Consider the following 22,452-nt stretch of genomic DNA (forward strand, 5'->3'; position numbering starts at 1 on the left):
ACCTGGTTGAAGTTCATAGACGGCGGGATTTACAAAAGTTGGAAACAGCTAGCTTAGAAACCGACCCGTACCGCCTCCCTCCTGACGTGTTGATCAGATTACTGAATTTTTATATCCTTATGTCATAAACAGCGCTTCCCGTTACACCGCAGCAGCATTAAAAACGTCCAAAAGACGAGATGCTAACCAGTTTTCCCCATACATGCTAGGCTACATGACGGTGCGGCACCGTCTCCATGGTTACCAATGGTCAGACGCGTACCTTCCCCATAATGCGATATTTGACTGCATATTTGTAGTTATAATTGGTTATAAAGTACATGAACATTAATCTTATTTCTTTGTTATTTCACCGAGGGCTGCCAGCCGTTGTGGTTGACGGCTTGTATCCTGCAGCCGACCGCGCAGCGTCCTGTAAACATTTTTAAAGCGACAACAGGGTCCACAAAAATGTTTTGTGACAGGAGTGCATAGGTTGTTTATACTTCCGTCACAGTGGAGTGGTTCTGGGAGAGTGACGTCACGTTCAAAGCGTCAATAATACGTCTCTATAAACTCCCTGAACACTTGTGAAATTACGACAGAGCGTAAGGGTCATGCTAAGAAAACAAAAAATTAAATAAGAATAATGTCATAATATTCTGAGAATAAAATGGTACAAGAATAAAGTCGAAATAATATGAGAATAATGTCATAATATAACTACTTTACTGTCATACTTTTTTTTACTTTATTCTCGTAATACTATGACTTTATTCTGTATTATTTTGACTTTATTGTGTGATTTTATTCTCATAATCTGACTTTATTCTCTTTTTTAAAATTATTTTCATCTCGTAATATTATGACTTATAGAAGGTCCAAAGAGCTACAGGTTGCAAACTTCTGGTGTAGACTATAAAATCCATGAAAGTTTGTCGATGAAACGTGACAAAATGTGAATAATTCAGGGAGTTTAACCTGTTTTCCTTCCATCCATTGCAGGATCTTTTCCTTGTGATTCCCACATTGTTGCTGTTCATGACGAGAACCTTTACACGGTGGAACCAAGCCGAGTCCAGATCCGAACACCTCAGGTACGTTGCTACCTGCTGTAGCCGCATCCTGCCGTCTGAAGCTCAGACCCGGTTTAAACGTTTCTGCTGTTGTTCCTCCCTCAGGGGACAGTGAAGCAGCTGCTGACCTTCTCCCGGGCCGAGGGAAACCCCGTGCTGCTGGACGTGTGCCAGTCGTACCTGGCAGTAGGAACAGACACGGCGCATATCAGAGTTTACGACCTCTCCAGACGGTAACTAACGTATCAGAGCATCAAAATGAAGTCGTAATATTATGAGAACTCCAAAACCAAAGATCAGTCTGACAACTGCGGTAAAATGAGGAATGTTGGGCATCTTGTGAAGTTATACTTTGGTATTTGTTTTACAGATAAAGAAATACTTAATCTATTAACATCAGATTATTATCAGCAACAGGCTGTGTCCTGTTATTTATGCTAATCTGATGTTTCTGTGTGTACTATGACTTTATTCTCAAAATATATCTTATTTATATCTAGCTGTATTTTCTTAATATTACAACCTTTTTCTTGGATTTTTCCACATTACTGTGACTTTATTCTGGTGACATTATACCTTTATTACTATGAGTTTATTCAGGTACGAGTTTATTCTCGTAATATGAGAATAAACTCATAATATTCCGACTTTATTCTCGTATGGATTTATTATTGTAATATGTACTTTTCCTCATGCTGGCCCTAATCCTCCGTCGCACCTGAACGCTGTTTTGTCTTTTTGTGATGTTTTCTTTTGCAGAGACGCCAAAGCTCACTGCGGCGCTAAGAATCTGTCCGACCACATCAGCGGCCTCGGCGCCCTGAGGTCCGTCAAATGCAACGCCAGCGGCAGCCAAGTTAGCCTGCTAGCCTCTCAGGTGACTCGGCGGGATTCAGTCACACTTTTTAAATCAAAGAAACATCATCTTTGTTTTTTAAGTTGTGAATTTAATCTGATCTGTTCGTCAGGTTAACGGACGACCCGATCATAAAGTATATTTCTACGACATTGAGATGGACACCGTGACACACTTTGACTTCTTCACCGGCAGACCGTCCTCTGGCATCTCTGCGCCTGATGAAAGCGATAAGTAAAGACATTATTCTTATTGCTCATGTATCAAACTCGTGGCCTGCGGGCCAAATCCGGCCCGTTGTAGCGACTTCTGTGGTCCTCTAGGGCTCTGCAACCTGCGGCTCTTAATAATTTTCTAAAAAAAATGCTGAAGACTTTGTGTTTTAAAATGTAAACTTAATAAAAAATGCTAGCTGATTTCATGTAATATATGAAAAGCATTTCCACAAAAAATAAGAATGTTTTTTAAACAGTAACATTTTTGTCTTTTGCTTGCAAAGTATGCAATTTTTAAAATAATGTTCTGTTAAAATATGTTACATTCCACTTAAAAATTGTCATGTTTTATTGGTGTCTGGAAAACTAGCCTTTTCAAAAACCAAATGAGCCGTTAGTGAGCCGTTACCTAGCAACTCAAGCTGAGCTGCAGCACGTTTGGTCAGCTGGTTTTCCCGCTGTATGTGCTGCACAATGGCTGCTGGAACAGACAAAGTGTTTTGTTGTTAACTTGGCATCCAGAAACCACTTACTGCATTCTTCTTGGTTATGCAGGATTCTCCACTGCTGCTTTTCAAAGATGTGTGACTGAATAATTGCACATCTGTTTGCAGCCATTTTCACGTGTGAGAGTAAATGTTCAGCTGGGGCCAGCAGCAACTTATTTAGATTTAAAGTGACAGACGCCGTAAAACAACTCGATGGTTCCACTGAGCAGACTGAAATCTCATTATCTAAGATGATTTTGTGTAAAAAATATAATAAAATGTTTTGTGTAGACTACAGACCTATAATAACCTGTTCAAGGAACCTCTAATTATTGTTCAACTTTGTAGAAGAACTGTAGTATTGTATACATTTGTCAGCCCTGCCTTATTGATTTTATCCCATCTTACACACTAACGCATATTTTCTGTCATTTCAGGCAAAAGTTTCAGGAAAATGAAATCAGTGGCCGTTTTCCTGTGTCCCAGTACTGGGATGAGAGCGAACCTCGACTCTTTGTCTGCGAGACCGCGCCGATCGCCTCGGAGAAATCAGCCAACGCTTTCTCAGATTTGGTAGACGACACGCTGCGGTGATCGTCTGTAACCGTTTTGGTGTTGTTGGCAGGATTCCTGACGCTGTGACGGTTTCTCTCTCAGGAGGACGTGTCAGTGGTGACGCTCTTCTGTACGCAGGAACACGGACTCCTGCTCCAGGACTGCTTCTCCAGGCCTTCAGGCCTTCAGGCCCTCCTCGCCCTGGATGTGCCATACTACTACTTCACCTGCAAGGTGAGTTCAGTCACTCTTTGTTATTCTGTTTGAATTATGGGGCAACTTCTAGTGAAAATAATTTCAGAAATGTTCTGGTTGTATGTTTGTATTGGCGCCAAACTTAGATACATTGGTAACACTTTATTTGAAGGGGTGTGCATAAGACTGAGATGACACTGTCGTAAACATGACATAACACCTGTCATGAACATAAAGTTTCTCTAAAAGTTGCCTTGAAATCCATTGAAAATGCCAAGTTTGCATTAAATTATCATAATTTACAAAATCATGCAAAGTTGGCACTTTTAATGGACTTTCAATGCAACTTTTATAGCAATTTTGCATTAAAAGTGTCATTATTTACCGAATGACACTTCATGACACTGTCATAAACATTCATAAAGACTCGTTCACGTTTATGACAGCGTCATGTCAGTCTTATGCACACCCCTTCAAATAAAGTGTTACCGTTATATTTTTTTAAATTACAAGAATAAAGTCATAATATTTGCACAATAAAGAAACAAAATTACCAGAGGAAAGTCAGCAAGATCTACTCACACCAGGTCGTCTCGTCTTTTCCTTTGGGAGCGATTTCTCCTTAGTGCGGAGGGCTGTTGTCAGTCTGAGAGAGTCTTCAACACAGCAGTCTGAAGTTTGAGGCCAACACTTCTAAATGAAAGTCACAATAATCTATAGCAACACAAGACTGCTATGGTAGGATCAATAATCTGTACACATGTAAGAATCATAACAACACATAATATTTCCAACAATTACTCGTTTCAATGTTCAGTTAGTTGTATTACTATGACTTTATTCTGTTAGTATTTCTAATTTATTCTCGTATTACTTCAACGTTATTCTCATGCGACTTTATTCCCGTAAAACTTTTTGCTCGCAATATTATAACTTTATTCACATTTTATTATGACTTTATTCTGGTAATACTATGATTTTATGCTTTTTTCTCACACTATTACAATGTTGTTCCGGTGATTACATTTTTTTTCTTGGCCCTAATACTCTGTCATAATCTGTGGGGTTTAATTATGAGCATATTAACTGTTTTTTATGATTATTCTCATGTGAAAATGTGTGTGTGTGCTCTAACACACCCCAGCTGTTATTTCGGGGAGATGGTGTGTTTCTTCCAGAAGTAAGTGTTTGTCTTTCAGCAGCTGTGATTGTGTCTCATCATCGTTCCCGTAGATCGGCACTAAAATCTGAATACATCACAAACACCTGCAATGGATGATTTTATTGAGGGTTTTCTAAATAAATTCACACAGGATCAGATTGATTCTCACAGGCTGAAACATTTAGTCAGCTGCTGACGTTTGGCGAAACGTCTCTTCCCAAGTTAAACCATGACCAAAGTGTTTCCACCTGAAAGTCAAGTTAAAACCTAGAGCCTCCAGCACGTCTTATTATTATTATTTTCTGGTTTTACTTCTTATTGTCTGGAGTGAATAAATAAATAACAGAAGAGGATTATAGATGCTAGAAAAAAAGTACTTTTTTCTCAGAATTTGTAATTTTTACTCAGAATTTTGACTTTTTTTCTCAGAATTTGTAAAAAAGAATTTTCTCAGAATTCTGACTTCTTTTCTCAGTGCTTCCAAATCTTCTTCTTCTGGAATAAATAAATGCAAACGTCTGAAACCAAAGAAAGCTACACAAAAATCTCTTAAAAACATTCTTGCTACGTTTTCTTGTATTTAGCAAATAGAAAATAATTTAGAGATTCTAGCTGACCTGAAACAAGAGAATTTGGTCTTATTTAACTTCAGACTTCGGGAACAAAAAAACGTGTCTGTGTCTTTTTATTTGGCGCTCATAAATATTTGATTTCAGCTGGATATTTTTGACCCTGAAAATCCACAATAAATCCAGATGTGTTCAGAAACCCTTCTGTTGTATCGTCTTCCCACCTTGAAACTTCAGATAAATCCGTAAAAGATTAATTCAGATAATGAGTGTATGTAAACTTCTGGACTCAGTTGTTGCCCCGTTGTTTGCTCCCACCTGATCCCCATTATTTTTACCCCATGTTTTAGGGCTGGACAATAAATCAATTGTGATAGATTCATGATCAATATCGGTAGATAATACATCTGGTAGAATATCCAACATATAGAAAATTCTAGGTTGGTGGAATCAACTCATTCACACTTTGGTTGCCTAGCAACAAGCTGCTGGGTAAGAAGCAGTTTCAAGTTCCCCCAACTTCGGTTACCTAGCAACAAGCTGCTGAGTAACTGGGGCAGAGGCAGTTTCAAGGTTCCCCACCAAAAGTAAAAAACATTGAGTTTTTAAAAAGTAAAAATGGTATGAAAACTGGATAAAACAGGAACGATCACAACACAAGTTTGAGTATTTCAGATATTTAAATGGAAAAAAAACAATAATTACACTCAAAAACCTAAAATCTTACTCACTACACTTGAAATAAGACAAAACTAACTAAGTGAATAATTGCTTAATATAGATGGAAAAAAAAAACTAGTTCCACCGGAAAATGTTTTCACTTATAACAAGAGATTTTCTCTTGTTATAAATTAAATCATCTGCCAGTGGAACTAGAACTTTTTCATCAATATTAAGAAATTACTGACTTTAAACAAGCTCCTGTATTTGCTGAGAAGTTCCTTGTAGGTTAGTTTTGTCTTACTTTGAGTGTATAATTTGCACTAGAAGCTAAACTAAAAATACTCTCAGATTTTCTGTTTTTGCAGTGTATTGATGTCGACTGATATGAATCAGTTATATTGGTTTTTAGCCATACCGTCCAGCCCTTCCATGTTCTGATTTTATATTTAGAAAATATTGATGTAACTTTCCAAGAGCTCATCTAGCCACCTGGTCCTCTAATCCCAGCCAGGTGAGCAGAACCCAGAGGTGTCTCCACCAGATCAGCCAATCAGAGCGGCTCCTGCTTCGCCCCCCCTCATGGCATCCAGGCGACCTCTCAGAGACTTCGTGGGCCTGGAGAAGTGCGAGAAGGGAACGCGGGACGCCATGTTGAACTTCAGCTTCTACCTGAGCGTGGGCGACATGGACGAAGCCTTCAAGTCCATCAAGCTCATCAAAAGGTATGGCGCTCGGTTAAAGGGGCGGCGCTCTGGGTGGGGGGGTGTTGCGTTGGTACTGGGCCCTGGAGCTGTTCATCCTCAGCTGCAGGAGTGATGGGGTGTTGATTTCTGGCTGCGTTCACACTGCAGCCTGAAGTGACCCAATTCCGATTTTTTTTTGTCAAATCTGATATTTTTTTCCCCGTGGCCGTTCACACTTCCAAATAAATGCGACCTCCATTGTGAACAGGGAAACAACCTGAAAGTCTCCCACATGCGCAGTAGAGGGCGCAATAGCGTCAGCGTTCTCAGTGTTTACGGAAGTAAACATGGATGCTAACTGTTAGCACAGCTTTCACATTTAAAGTTGTTGTCCAACTGGAGCACATTAACAGCTTAATCCTCATTATAGTCCGCCATGTTGCTGTTTTTCTTCCCGCTCGTGTGTATCAGGACGCAGAATAGAGACATCTGTTGAGTATCCGTGACGGATGAATGTGTCCTGGACGTTTGGTCACATTTGAATCGGATACGTATCGGATATCCAAGTGGCCTGGGTCGCATTCAAAAAGAATCTGACCCGTGCTGTTCAGACTGTCATGAAAACATCAGATACAGGTCGCATTAAGGCAAAACACCTGGGTCACTTTAGGCTGCAGTGTTTTTCAAGCTGCGGCCTCCAGAGGGCGCTAAGGGGCCTCTGAAAGCCTACAATCTTTAGTTGCTGTATTAAAACGTGGCTGAATACAGGAAGTGTTTTCAAATGAAGAATGAACTAGATCCTGTTTTTATGGCTGAGAAAATATTAAATATTTTTTCAGCTTTCATCAAATAATAAGCAAACTGGACGACTTTTATTTAACAAGAAAAAAGCATTGAAGTTCTGGATATATGATCTGATTACTTTAGTTGCAACATTTTGGTGATTTTAGTTTGTAAAAATAGTTTTTGTTGGCCTGTGACTTTTCCTGTCACGATAACAAATGTTGTTGGACAGTTAATTGTCCCAGAAATTATTTCCATAAACAATAATATTGTTGTTTTGCGACCACTTTCAAGTAATATAATGGTAATAATAATATAATAATCCAGGAACACATTCTCAAAGATCAATTAACTTTAAATTCTAATGAATGTTTAATACTGGGACTGTAAGACATAAATATCCAAAATAAGTAAACAAAACAACATAAACAATAAATAAAATGAATTATGAAATCTATGTAAATAAAATTATCCAGCTAAAAAAAGATTTAGTTGAGACCAAAACACAGAAAACTTTATCATCCAGTTTTTAGTGGAAGGAGAAAAATGATAAATTACTGAGTTTGTTTTAAAATATTCTGATTAATTGATTTATTGTTTATTGTAACAGAAACTGATCTGGTGACTTGTAGGGTTTTAAAAAGCAAACTTTATAGCAGAACATTTTGAATCATTTTAGAGGAGAAGGAACTCCTCGGTGTGTGTCCAGCGTTCCTGAACACACCCAGCCGAATCGGTCGGAACGCCGGACTCTTCCATTCATCCAGACATTACTAATCCAACCCGCTCTCTCTCTCCCTCCCTCCCTCCCTCCTCCGTGTGTGTGCTTGTATGTCGTCATAGGAAAAAGTCTTCATCTCTTTGGTCCTGCAGAGAATTTGTGATTCATTCAGAATTTTGTGCTTCTGTCAGTTTCTCACGTACAAACGCTGCAAAGGGAAGTGGCATAAAAGCAAACACATTATTCAACGGGCCGGATGTCCCAGGCATTTTTAATAGGCCTGATGACAGCTTTACTAAGCGCAGCAGCAGAGGCTATTAATAAGAATGCCGGTTTTTAGAACGTATTTATTAAATACAGGTATTGTGTATGATTCCCACATATCTACACCCACTGGACAGCATTTCCTGCAGAAATAACGCGGCTCTTCTGGGACCGACTGTGAGCTAACAAAGGTTCTCATGGAGGCTGGATGCTCTTCAGGGTCAGACGAAATACTGACTGCAGTCAGCAGAGACAGTTTGTCTGCAGCTTAGTCACGCTTTATTTTGTTTAATCACTGTTAAATATTTCAGATCATCAAAACAAAAAAACAAATCAGATTATCTGAAGCACTTCAATGTGAAATAAATTAGAGCTGAAACAATTAATCATGAAATAATCGATTTTTGAATTGGTTAATCATTAACTGGAGTATAGAGACTCTAAAACGGCTGCTTGCTGGGAGAACAACACACTCAGAGCTGTAATTAAACCAAAACTGGACAAAAAATATAAAGATTTTGGCAGTTAAGGTAGAAAAAATCCTGCTTTGTTTGTAAATCTGTTCTACCCAGAAAATTTAGTCAGAAAACATGCAGGAAACCAGAAGATTTTAAAATGTTTACTGTAGAACTACAACCTGTAGAGATGTCGTTTTAATTGGAATGGAAAGATGTGACTTTTATTTGTTAACCTTTTTAATATTTATGGTAAATATTTACACCTCTAAACATCTGCAACAAAAAACTAATTTCTAGTTTTTTATCTTCAATTCTATAATGGCCTATATAGAATCATTTAAATCAAGTTTAAACAGTAAAACCATTCAAATTTATCTGAAATCATTGAGCTCCAGTTTAATTTTGACATTATAATTTTCATGTTCTATAATGCTCTTAAATATTGTATTTGTATTTATACCTTGTTTTCTTCAAGATTAAATAAAGCTCTTGGGGAAAAATAATCAGAACATGAAGAGAGGAAATGGAAAATGTCTTCATCCCCTTTAAAATAAGAGCATAAATATAAACGTCTAACAATTTGATTAATTCTCAACAATTAATAACAAAAATTTCAACACAGATGTCAAACTTTAATCAACTGAAAGTTTAAAAAACAGCCAACTAAATTAGCGCTTTAGAATTTATCTGGAAAAGTAAATTTAAGGGAAACTTAGTGTACTAAATGTTTTCAAAGTTAGCAAAAGCGTTAAGCTTAAAACTAGCTTAGTGTATTAGCGAAAGGTGTGCCCACTGCTGACATCATGTCTGCTCCAAACTTTACCTCTAACACTATTAACTTGTGTTAAACACATCAGTAGTAACAACAGCAGCCATTATGTTTATATATTCAGAAATATATTTTTTATTAAATTTACAATGATATTTTGTTGATGTGCCCGTTTTCTTGCTGCCCTGGCGGACTCAGACACACTTTGGTATCCCACCTGTAATGATAGCACTATCCTAGTCTCTTAATTTAAGGTATATAGAATGTACCTCAAGCAAGCAGAATTTAATAAGGAAAGCATCATAACAAGTAAGTGTAATATTCACCATTAACTTTTTTATCCATTTCAAAAACTGCAAAAAAATCTAAATAATTTCACATGAAAGTGTTTATATTTTTGCTTCCACCGATTAGATCTACTCTGGTTTTGTGCGTAATGAGACCAAAATATTTACTGTAAGCCTGTAGCTTAGTTAGCATGTAACCTAGTTAGCCTGTAGCCAACTTACCAATATGCTAATAACATTAGCATGTATTTAAATTTTTATGCACTTTCAATGATGGAGACAATATGAGGTAATGTGGTGTTATTCCGAATTCATAATTATGTAAGGGACCATTCACTAAGTGCGATTAAACAAAACAAAATCAGGTCAAGTTCCAGCTTGATCTTTTTATAAAGATGTCGTATGGAAGACAGTTCATGTCCAAACTCAATGTTGGCAACCAGTAAGCTCACCTTAGGGTGCTTATATAAGACTTCATACAGTATAAATGTATGTTTTGGCTGCTTCGTGGTATTTCGGATAAATATGTGCTTTAAGCAGCAAAAATAATTCTGTTATATTCAAAGGAAAAACTTTGTAAAGCTGCAAAAACAAGTTTGTCCACAGGAATGCACCTTGTCTTTAGAGTCCTGTTACAGACAAGCAGCCAAGTTATAATAGGAGGTTTTCAGAGCTCAGTGTCGTCGCTTCAGTCCATTTCCCCGTCTGGCTTCGCTCAGCATGGCGACTCTACGTACTCGTTGTCCAGCCGCGGATGAAAAGCAGAGGCCAGCGGGGGACTGAAGATTATGAGCCGTGGAGCCAGGCAGTCGTCCCGCCGGTGTAAAATGTTCCAGATGAGCATGGCGGCGGCCATGGTGGCCAGCAGGCAGGCTGCAATGTTCACGTAGCAGGAGTAGGACAGGTGTGTGTAGGGCCCAATCCGGTAGAACGTGACCAGTCCGATCACCAGCACAAAACCTGGAGACAAAATAGGGACTATATCAGCTTAAAATGCATAAATACAACACTCTGCAACAAATGGGACCCATCGTGAAGCTCTGAATTAGCAATGCACGATTCACCTTTTTTTTTTACTGCCAGTTCCTATATTTGAGGTTTAGTAACAGCCGATCTGCACAAGAAAACAGCTGGACTGACTTAAAGCTACGACTGAAAAATATATCACCATATAAGCGTTTTATATTGATGATTATTTATTAGGTTTTTATGTTTATATTTGAAATACTTCCAGACTGATGGCGTGACGTTTCCTGTTTTATCCGGTTTTCTCTCCACGTTGATTTTAATTTTTTAGCAGTTATGAGGCAAAGCTTGAAACTGCTCCAGTTACCCAGCAGTTTGTTGCTGGGCAACCAAAGAGAACGAGTGAGTTGATTCACCACCTAGCTTAAGGCTAACATCTTTCCTCTACAACTCACGTCAACGCATCAATAGCTTAACAGTCTTGGTCAAATATGTAGAAACAACTTTAATTTGTTCAGTCAGTTCAATTATTTTGCTTTTTTGGAAGAAAACGGCTGAAATAGTTTCAATAAAAATAGAAAAAACAGATTATAAACCCAAATATTTGCTGCCGCAGTTTCTCAAAATTACTGAATTAATTTTTAAGAAACTTGATGACTTTAGTTAGAAATATGAGTTGGTAAATGATCGTCAGATGTGTGGAAAATATGGCAACAGCAGTCGATGAGAACCAACACTCTGCTGGTCTGTTTGCTGATTTATTTTAAGTGTTTCATAATAATCCACCATTTTTCCAGGAAAAATGCTCAAACAAACCCAAGACCAAACAAAAAACTTTAATCCAAACAAACAATCTGAATGTTTCCTGTTCTGTGACCGTGGCTTTATTTATTTCTGTTTATTGAATATTTGGGGGAAAATAAACAGACACGCGTCCCTTTGCTTGTGTTTTACCAGAGTTGGAGCGCTGTGTGGGGTCTTTGAGTCAGAAAATCTGTTTCCTCTTGGGAAGAACTCCTGAGATCTCCGGATTAAACTCCTCAAAAGCACAAAAATATCAGGCCGGAGGAAAAACTTTCAGAAAGGCCTTTGAAATGTTTCATCTGCTGATTTCCTCAGTTCCACAGAGTTTAACTCACGCAACCAGGAAGCTAGAAAGCGCCAGACCAGGCCAGACCAGACCAGACCAGGCCTGGCCAGACCAGACCAGACCAGACCAGACCAGGCCTGGCCAGACCAGACCAGACCAGACCAGACCAGGCCAGACCAGGCCAGACCAGACCAGGCCTGGCCTGGCCAGACCAGGCCAGGCCAGACCAGACCAGACCAGACCAGACCAGGCCAGGCCAGGCCAGGCCAGACCAGACCAGACCAGACCAGACCAGGCCTGGCCAGACCAGGCCATTATAGGCCATCATAGGCCATTATATGTCTTATATATGTCTATTAAGACATATAATTTCATTATGTCTTAATAGTCTTATAAATCAGTAACAATAGATATCGCAATAGACACATGACCAAAATCAGTAGATAATACATCTGGTAGAATATTCTATAAATAGAACATTCCAGGTTGCTGGAATCAACTGACTCACTCGCTCTTTGGTTACCTAGCAACGACCTGCTGGGTAAGAAGCAGTTTCAAGTTCCCCCAAACTTCGGTTACCTGGCAACGACCTTCTGAGTAACTGGAGCAGTTTCAGGTTTCCCCACCGTGTTTCATAACTACTAAAAAATAAAAAACAACATGGACTAAAAACTGTGGATAAAACAGGAAACAAAAGACTAATAAATAATTATTGATATTGACTGACACTAAATGCTTACATATGGTGGTAAGTTTCTCAGCCATTTTGTCCAGTACAATCTAGTTCCAGTTAGTTATAGTTTTTCCCATTAATTACTATTTTTATTTATTTCAGTTAAAGAAAATGTTTTTCAGTTTTCATTATTCAGTTAGTTTTAGTTAACTGTCATGACTTTGCTCCAGACCTGATGTCTGTCTGTTTGATCTTCACTTTGATTTCGTCACATTTTCTCCAGATTTCTCCAGGTGTGATCGGCAGCCATCCGACTGTCCGTGTCAGAAAACGAAGCTCACATCCGCCACGGTCTAAATAAAGTCGCCCAAAATAATGAGTGGAAACAGGGATGCTGGTGCTTTAGGATATGAATCAGTTTGTTTCTGGTTCATTTCTATTCCTCTCCACTTCTACAGAAAGATGGCCGTCATTGTTTCAGACGAGGATGTGGCGATTATGTCTGTGTGTCATTGCGTGTCTGCGTCTGTTTGTATGTGAAAAATGTGACTGTTTTTATTGGTGTTTAACCTGTCTGGCTCCTGCTTGGGATAATGAATAATCTCCTGTCAGTTTCTCTGTGTGAACCTCTCCTTTGGCTCGGACTTATCTCCCAAACTTCCTTCCCCTTCTTCCTCTTTCCATCCTTCCTTCCTTCCCGCTTTGCCACACCCTCTAAGCCTTCAGCTTTGTATATTTCTGGACGTTTGACATGAACTTCTAAATAAGGATGGATCTCGTAAATGCATTAGTCCTGTTTCTGTCCAGTTTTAAAAAGTAAATTCCCTACAAATCAGTTTATTTTAATAATAATAAAAAAAGCTGTAAACTGCATTCTAGATTATTTCACTTACAACGTGGCATATTGTCTTATGAGTAAAATTTATCTTCTAGTCGAACTACAACTTTTTCATTAATATGAAGGAAATATTTAGTTAAAACAAGCTTGTATTATGTGCCGAACTTATTTGTTAGTTGTCAAATAAAGTCGACTAGAGCCAAAAACTATCACTCTTTCATAAATATTAAGAAACTGTTGACTTAAAACAAATCCTATAACTTTCTGAAAGGTTATTTATAAGTTTTATCTTATTTTAAGTGTAATGAGACATTTACTCTAGAAACTAAAGTTTGTCTTTGTGTTTTTGCAGTGCGGTGGCAGGTCCAGTATTGGGCCTTGAATCTTGATTATTGTTAATGACGTCGTCCCGCCCTCTCACACTTCATGCTCAGTTCCACAGAAATTTGGCACGTCCGAAAATGAAAACATTCCAGGGAAAAACAGCAAAGGTTAAAAATATCTCCATTCATTCAGAGCTGCAGCCCATTGACCGACTCACTGGGGTGCATCGGTGAACGGTGGCAGCTTTTACACCAAAACTATGAGGAACTAGGAATTTATTCAGCACTAACAGAATAAAAAAGCAACATACTGTTCTGTCTGCAGCGATTCAGTTCAAATTCAGAAACACTTTATTCATCCAAGTGGGAAATTAAATTAATAAAAATAGTGTCTTGCCAAAGTTTTGACACTTTTCAAATATTTTCACGTATTGCCAGGTCACATGCATACACTTACACTGCAAAAACACAACATATTACCAAGTAATTTTGGTCTAGTTTCTAGTCCAAATATCACAGTACACAAAAAAAACTAATTTACAAGGAACTTTTCAGCAAGATATAAGAGCTTGTTCAGAGTCAATAATTCATTAATATTGATGAAAAAGTTCTAGTTCCACTGGCGCCGTTACCTAGGAACCCCAGCCAAGCCTAGCCCGTTACCTAGCAACCCCAGCCAAGCCTAGCCCGTAACCTAGCAACCCAGTTCTAGTTCTACTGGCAGATTATTTCACTTATAACAAGACATTTTAAAGGGTTTTAAGTGAAATAATCTGGAACAAGTAATTTTTCATCAGTATTAAGTAATTATTCATCTCCTATCTTGGTGAAGATTTATTTGTAATTTAGTTTAGTCTTATTTCAAGTGTATTAAGATATTTGCACTAGAAACTATTCCATAAGGACTTGATAAGATTTAGTGTTTTGCAGTGTAAACACAGTGTTGGTGTAGCATCCTAGCATTAGCCCAGCTACCATTTTGGCAGTGTGGACGTGGGAAAAACTGATTAAGAAATGTGAAACAGTTTGAACCATATCCTGTTTCCCTCCATGTTTTGGTGAAGTTGAAAACAATTTAAATCTATAAATCAACGGTTTGCCTGTCTGAAGCCTTAAGGCCTCGTTTACAGATCTTCACTGTTTGATTTTCTCTGTCTTTAAGCGGTGTAATCTGTTGGGATCTTCTTGCTTCTTGTTGACCTTGTATGGTGAGCAGGCAGACATTTTTCCAGAGAACATCATTATTTTTAGACGTTGAACTGAAATTCATGACAAACTCTTGGCTGCTGAAGTCTGGGCTGGTTGTGTCTAATATGGAAAAGTACAGTAATTTTGGGAGGGTCTGGACTTCTGTCCAAGGCCTAGATAAAGCAGGAACGCGTGCTTTAACTGGACCAACGATAAAAAGAGGATGCTTTGCCGCTCTCTGTAAACACAGACATAAAAGCCAGTCCATCTTATCTGGATGGAGCGATTCCCACCCTGCTGCCATGTGTGCTGCAGGATATTTCCCCACTGAAGCTCACTGAAGCAAACACACAAACACTGAACCTGCGTATGCACACTCCGCCCTCTGCAAGCCCACACACAAACATCGAAAACTGTCTTTCCCGTCCGTTCCCCCTCCTCTGCCTGCTGCGGCTCAGGGGTTTGCATAACAGGTAGTCGCAGACATTTCCTCGTCCTGAGCAGGGATATCCTGGCGCCCGACAGTCGCTGCCTGCTTCGCTGCGGCTCGGCCCGTGGACTCTGGACCAGGACTAAATTTAGACCCAGAGACCCCTCAGCTCCCGCTAAAGCCGAGAAAACACCGAGCAAAACGCAGCAAAACGTGTTTCTGCACTGCAAAAATACAAAATATGACCAAGTATTTGTTCTGGTTTCTTCTGAAAATATCTTAGTGCCCTTAAATAAAACAAAAATGACTTACAAAAACCTTTCAAGAAGTTATAAGAGCTTGTTTTTAGTCAATAATTTCTTAATATTGATGAAAATGTACTATTTTCATTGCCAGATTATTTAACTTATAACAAGAATTTTTCTGATATTATAAGTAGGCATGTTGCAGTAAATCAATTAATGAGATGATCAATCAATTAATCACATGATAAATTAAAATGAGCTCAGTAACTTTTATTTGATTTATCATTTTTCTCTCTTTCTACTAAATTCTGGTCTTTAGTCTGGTGCTTTGGTCTCAACCAGCCATTTTTTATGAAGTACGATTTTATTTGTTTTTTCTGTTGTTTTGTTTATTTTGGATACTTTAAATGTTTTCCAATTCCAATGTTAAAATTTAATTGGAATTGAAAGTTTATTGATCTTTGAAAATGATCAGTAAATCATTTTATTGATTTTTAGTGCATTATTATGCCATTAAAACTGTCTCAAAACAGCAACATTAATGTTTATTGCAATAACTTCTGGGAAAATGTATCGTCCAGCAAAGGCCTAAATATTAGCTTGTTGTGAAACACATAATTTATTCTGGTTAGGATTGGTCTGTGGTCTACTGGGGCGACTGTGGCTCTGTGGGTAGACTAGTCATCTTGTGATTGGAAGGTTGTAGGTTCGATTCCAGCTTCCTCCTGCCACATGTCGATGTGCCTCTGGGCAAGGCACTGATCTGCATATCGGTGTGTGAATGTGATTAGTGTAAAGCGCTTTGAGTGGTCAAAATTATTGGAAAAGCGCTATATAAGTTCAGTCCATTTTCCATTTATACCAAACATGTTCATTACATGCCTGCCCAGTTCTGCCTATTTTGAGCTCCATTCAACATTTACACTCGCATGTGAAATTGCCTGCAAACAGATGTGCAGTTATATACAACTGTCTATTTTTGAAAAGCAGAAGTGGCGCCTCCTGCACAACCATCAAGAATGCAGCAAGTGGTTTATGTTGTTCAGTGAACAATAGAACACCAAATCTGACCAAATATTTTTGGTTTAATTTCCAGTAAAAATATTTTAGTATGCTTGAAATGAGACAAAACTAACTTACTTATAACTTTATAGAAGATATATGAGCTTGTTTAAAGTAAATATTTCCTCCATGTTAATTTAAAAAAAAGTTTTTGTCCCTTTGGCAGATTATTTATTTCACTTATAGTACAAAATTTTCCCATATTATAAGTACAATTGATTTAATTTTCCTTTAATAAAATAAGATTGTAGTTTCACTGGCAGATAACCAGATATTTTTCCCGCGTTAAAAGTGAAATAATCGGCCAGTGGAAATGGTACTTTTTCATCGATATTAAGGAATTATTTACCTGGTTGCTAGGTAACGGGGCTTGGCTAGGCTACGGTTGCTAGGTAACGGCGGAGTGCCTGTAGAATGTGGCTTCACTTTCCGGAGGATTCTGAAACGGCTCATTTCCCAGACTCCAAATTTCTGTGGAACTGTTTTTTTTTGTGTTTTTTTTTAAGAACCTGAGTTGTTTTAAGAAGCAGTAGAAACCAAAATGGAAGAACAAAAACTTTCAAAATGAGACCTGTCCCTTTAAGAGCTTATTCTTTATTATTTTTATGTCTGCAGATCAAAGTCAAACAACGGGTGAAAGCTTAAAAATAAAATTATTATTATGATTAAAAATTTACCAGTAGAGCCAGGATACATTTTACTAAAATCTGAGTCTCGTGCCGGGCCGTTGCCATCGCTGGCCCAGTTTGGAGCAGCTGGATACTCACTGGCTAGCTGGAAGAGCGCAGCGATGGCCTCCTCCCACCACTGGGACTCCTGCGTGACGAAGGGCAGCTCCATCAGGCCCAGGAGGAAGATGAGCTGACCGGCCGTCAGCGCCACCGTCGCTATCAGGTTGCACGCTCGCATCATGTTGAACTGCACTGTGGGAGCAGAACAAACGGTGCGTCAAACCTCCACGTTCACAGAAAACAGCAGCACGACGTGAAGGGTTACAGTTGCCGTTGGTGACAAGGTGGCATTGTAAGGGCTCGTTTTTATGAATGGAGAAGCGCTGCCAGTAGTACCCAGCTGAGCGTTTCCCACAGTTGTTTTTGAATGGCAGTTTCTGAATGGAGCCTAACGTAGGAAAAGCTTTTAAATGTTCATGTTTCTGCTGAGCGGATTGGGCGAAGCCAACAAAAACACCAGAACCTGTAGAAACCACAGCGCATTCAGAACATTCCTGACCAACTTTTACACGATGCAATCAGACCGACTTCATTAGACAGATAACTTTACTGGGATGAAACGGTCGGCTGAGTCTGACTGATTGGACAATGAAACTGAATAAAGTGAATCTCCTTTTAATCATAATTATTTGAGTTAATTATGATATTTCTGCCTGCAGTTAATAAAAATACATTTAAGAGTAGAATATTCTAAGATTAGAATACTAATATAAGACTATAAAATATGAAGTTTTGCATTTTATTATTTAAAAATTATATTACATATTCTAATTCATTTATTTTTGGCCCTTTTGGCCCTCCATACACCTTAAAAATCACCTCACTATGATTCTGAAAATCATTTTGCGGCCCCTCTGGGATCCCGATCCCTACTTTTGGAACCCCTGCAGTAGATAAACCCCAAGTTAAACTGAAACCCCCGGGTACTGGGAGCAGATTTTAACTTTTCCCCCCTACATTCATAACTGCCCCCCTCCCTCCCAGTTAAACATAAACATATTTGGTAACCATGGAAACGTCAGACTCTTGGCTAGAAGCTGATAAAAAGTATTTGAGTTGAGGAGAAACATTTGGACTGCAGGCCAGATGTCAGTGACCAATAACCTTCATTAAAAATACATTGTATGGAGCTCTGGTAGTGCCAAAAAACAAGTATAAGCTCTGGTAGTTTAAATTTTGTTTTTTGTTGCGGGGGTGGGGGTTCAGCAAAATATGCCCAAATTTCCCTAATTTTTCTTATTTACACTGGATTTCAGAAAACTTCTCTTCATTTGGAGTCAAATATAACAATTTCTTATAATTTAAAGTAATTTTGGACATCTGAATATAAGTTTATTAAGTTTAGTAAGTATAAACAGGAAATCTCTAGTTTTGTAGATGGTGCCAAAGGCAAAATGATGAGTACGTTTTTACTAAAACGTCTCTAAATTTGCTTTATTTTAGTGCAGCGTGGATTTATGGTTTCCAAAGGCTTGTAGCCTTATTTATGATATTTATGAAAGGTTTATATAATGCATCATGCTTGGATGTCCAAACTTTTTGTAATGTGGGCTGAAATTGTCAAGTCAAAAGAATTGGTAGGCCAAGAACATTTATTTAAAAAAACTAAGATAAAGCAAATATTGAAACACAATTTGGTTTACTTCATAATTCATTTTATTTGTGTGGATTTTTAAAATGGCTTCAAGTTCCAGTGTAAAATATTCATCAGAATTTAGTTTAATGACATTTGAGTGTGAGTTCTTTCATTGTTATGCCATTATTAACATTATATTAGTGGAAAAATGTCTCAAAACAACAATATTATAATTTATCACAATAACTTCTGGGAGAATTTATCGTCCAGAATAATTTGTTATTGTAACAAACTGACTCAGAGGTAAAAAAAAATCATTTTTAAAAACTAAAATTGCTAAAATGTTGCGATTTTTAACCTACTGAACAATACATAACGCATAAATTATATTAATTAAGCAGATAATCAGATCGTTGATCCAAAACTATAACTGGTTTTACTTTCATAGATGACGATTCGTTCAATATTTGAAGAAAACAGAGAAAATATTTAATCTTTTCATCAATAAATCCAGGATTTGGTTCAGTCTTCATTTGAAAACACTTCAGTAATTCAGCCAAGTTTTAACCAATTAAAAGACTTTAGTGCAGCGATTCCCAAACATTTTAAACCAAAACAGTTTTAGCAGTTTTTCCTTCTGTCCAGGCCAGACAATGCTACAAAACCATTGACTTTAAAATGTTGTTTTTCTCTCTTTTATTCTCTATTGGATAATTATTGCATTTGTTTTGCACATGTCAGGCCTAATAGATGCTCAATCAATGTGATTTGATGTAATTAAATCAGTAAAGTCAGTTTGTGTCTGTTTTGCGCTGAGCGACCTGAACTCTTACGTTTGACGGTGCTGCGGGACTCCTGGTAGCCGGCGAACTCCGACCCCCAGCCGATGGCGGTGCAGTGCCTCTGCGTGCCGTGGCCCCGGCCCGCCGCCTGCAGGTCGTCGCGTCCGCGCTCGGCGCCTGTGGGACACATCCTCCACAGCCCCACGCTGCGCTTGCGGCCGTCCTCCTGCGCCTGCAGAACCCAGCTGGTCGTGAAGGCCGCCACGTTGTTGAGCACCAGGGACAGCAGCGCTACCGCCACCGCCGCCGCCACCAGCCTGCGCACGGCCATGCGACGCCCGACGCCCGCCACCGCTCCGCCGCCGTCCTCCACTTCCTCTGCTTCGTCCAGCTGTCACAGGAGTGTCGCTTTAGCTAAAGAACATCTCCATTCATCGTCATCCGGGAGCCGGTTGTCGTGGCGACGGATCCTCAGCCCTCCTCCTCGGACAGCAGCGCTGGTACCTGCGGGTTGGTCCAACCGGCACCGGGGTCCATTCCACCTCCTTCCACTGGCTGCAGCTTCACGATCACTTAAATCTGCCCGTTTGTTTTAACGCTCCTTCTTTGCACTTTTCCCACTTTTTGTTTTTTGTTTAGTTTCTGCAAAGCAGCAGCATGTTTTTAAAATAAATCTTTGGACGGTTTGAGTCGACTGGAACAAGAAGTCCTCTCCGTTTGTAGGTCAGAGTTGAAATGTGCTGCTCATCAGTTTGCACATGCCCTCCTCCAGGATCGATTTAAAAAAAAAAATGGGTTTGTGTGTGTGAGCGTCTAAAAAAGAATCCCGTCGCAGACGTCACGGCCTGCTGGATTCTTTTGTCTGGAGAGCAGGGGGCGTTTGCGAAAGTCCTCCTTCTCCCATGTGCAACAAACACGCCAGAGCCAGCCAGCAACAGGATGCGTTTCCTGAGAGGAAAAGAGGCCAAAAGCAGACCTGTTCCTCCTCTTGTCTTTCCTTTTCTGGCTCTCTAGATCTCACCGCTCCACTTTTTAATCTGTGACCATAAACAGAAACTTTGGCCGTTTGCGCGCGCAGCTCGCATTCTTATGTTTCTGTTGGCCTCCACTGGTGGGGCCCCCAAAGATTTGGGGTATTTCCTGTTGCTCAGCTTTCAATAAACAAGCCACATCTGTATCAGCTGAAGCGAAGAGGAGGGAGGCGATGCAAATGGAGAACAGATGGAGCAGGAATTTAAAAATCTGGAGACGAAGCCGAGGTTGAAAGAGACGGAGGATCGGTTTACGTCAGAGAGGCGAAGAAAGGGAAAAGTGTTCAAGTGTTCACTGAAAATTCCTGCAGTTTCACCTGGAAGTTTGTAACAAACCGCATGCAAAAAGTAGGGCAAAAGGTCGAACAAAAATGTAAAGATAGACAAACAAAATCTGAAAAGTGTGGCATGCACAAATAATACCCAGTAAAATGCAAGAAATGCATAAGAAGTCCAATTTAAAGACATATATGAGTCAATAAACAAGGTGCAGAGGAAAATGTTGCACATGACCCTGAATAAACACAGTGAAACATGGTGGTGGCAGCATCATAGCGGGAGGCTGCAGGAAACTGAAGAGCCACTGAAGGAAACGACATGTAAACCTCTGAAGACACTGAGAGCAACTTCCTTCCTCACAGAATGGAAACAATTTAGACTTTAGCGATTAGAGGATTTCTCTGTAGTCTTTGGCTAAAAACCACAAGTCATTTCTCCTGCTAGCGCTAAGCTAGCACCTTTATTTGGGCTGTATCTACCCAGAATGCCCTGCTCTAGTCCACTTCCTGCTTTTGGAGCTGTCTCCGCTCCGCTTGCCGTTCACATAGGCATTCAAACCGAACCAGAGTTCACTTCAGCCTAACCCAGACCGAGGTTTGTAGGCAAACAAGAGTTCGCTATTTTGGTCTATTACACATTCACAACTCTCCAACCAAACCGGACTTTCCAAGAAGCGGACTGGAGTTGGATTAAAGCGGACAGGAGTTGGATTAAAGCGGACAGGAGTTGGATTAAAGCGGACTGGACTTGGATTAAAGTGGATTGGAGTTGGATTAAAGTGGATTGGAGTTGGATTAAAGCGGATTGGAGTTGGATTAAAGCGGACTGGAGTTGGATTAAAGCGGACTGGAGTTGGATTATAGCAGATTTTTCCGTAGAGAAATTCCAGTAAAATAAAGTGAATTCTTGTTGATGTAGTGTGACTAAATCTAAACTATGAAAAAAAGAAAATCTGTTTCTAAAGCTGAATTAAGCGTAGATTTCACTCTGTTGCTAGGAAGAACCAGCCATGTTTGAGCCAGGCCTCAGTACCAGTGAGCTGAAACAAACAGCAGGATAACTCTAACACGCTCCATCATTGTATTTCTGTGAACAAACAGGAAGCCATCGGATGTACGCACAGCAGCGGTTTTCACTGCTGAATAATAAATAGCATTAGAATGAGCCACAGTTTCTCATCCCTCTGTGTTTTCTTCCTGTAGTAAAGCGGTGTGGGAAAACATGGCACGGATGTGTGTGAAAACCCGCCGGCTGGACGTGGCCCGAATGTGCCTGGGGAACATGGGGAACGCCAGGGCAGCGAAAGCCGTGAAGGAGGCGGAGGCTGAGCCCGAACCCGAAGCCCAGGTGGCCATGTTGGCCATTCAGCTCGGCATGCTGGTGAGACGAGGAAATGATCTGATTAACGAGCCGCATAGAAACAGATCCTGCTTCATCTTTTCATTATGTTGTTTAATTTAGAATAAAGTTGTCCCCCCATTTCAGCCTCTGAACTCACCAGCTGCGTTTCCATTT

The 22,452-nt window shown here is 39.5% G+C and overlaps 2 protein-coding genes across 2 annotated transcripts in view; one reads left to right on the plus strand and one right to left on the minus strand.

The window, feature by feature from the left end:
• Positions 1-22,452, plus strand: part of ift140 (intraflagellar transport 140 homolog (Chlamydomonas)) — a 35,907-nt gene that overhangs the window by 6,723 nt on the left and 6,732 nt on the right. Inside the window, exons 12-19 of the mRNA XM_015007053.2 lie at positions 985-1,076; positions 1,161-1,288; positions 1,815-1,932; positions 2,024-2,145; positions 3,052-3,187; positions 3,272-3,403; positions 6,266-6,480; positions 22,140-22,317. Coding sequence (XP_014862539.2) covers positions 985-1,076; positions 1,161-1,288; positions 1,815-1,932; positions 2,024-2,145; positions 3,052-3,187; positions 3,272-3,403; positions 6,266-6,480; positions 22,140-22,317 — 1,121 coding nt within the window. The remainder of the gene's footprint in view (positions 1-984; positions 1,077-1,160; positions 1,289-1,814; positions 1,933-2,023; positions 2,146-3,051; positions 3,188-3,271; positions 3,404-6,265; positions 6,481-22,139; positions 22,318-22,452) is intronic.
• Positions 9,543-20,653, minus strand: tmem204 (transmembrane protein 204). The gene is made up of 3 exons (XM_015007067.2): positions 19,679-20,653; positions 17,306-17,461; positions 9,543-10,683 (listed from the first exon to the last, which is right to left on the minus strand). Exons 1-3 carry the CDS (start codon positions 19,956-19,958, stop codon positions 10,439-10,441), a joined length of 681 nt encoding a protein of 226 aa, XP_014862553.2. The 5' UTR covers positions 19,959-20,653; the 3' UTR covers positions 9,543-10,438.

This window comes from Poecilia mexicana, unplaced genomic scaffold (genome assembly GCF_051168715.1).
Source record: "Poecilia mexicana isolate PSO_F unplaced genomic scaffold, ASM5116871v1 scaffold_19, whole genome shotgun sequence".
In the NCBI taxonomy this organism is placed as follows: Eukaryota; Metazoa; Chordata; class Actinopteri; order Cyprinodontiformes; family Poeciliidae; genus Poecilia; species Poecilia mexicana.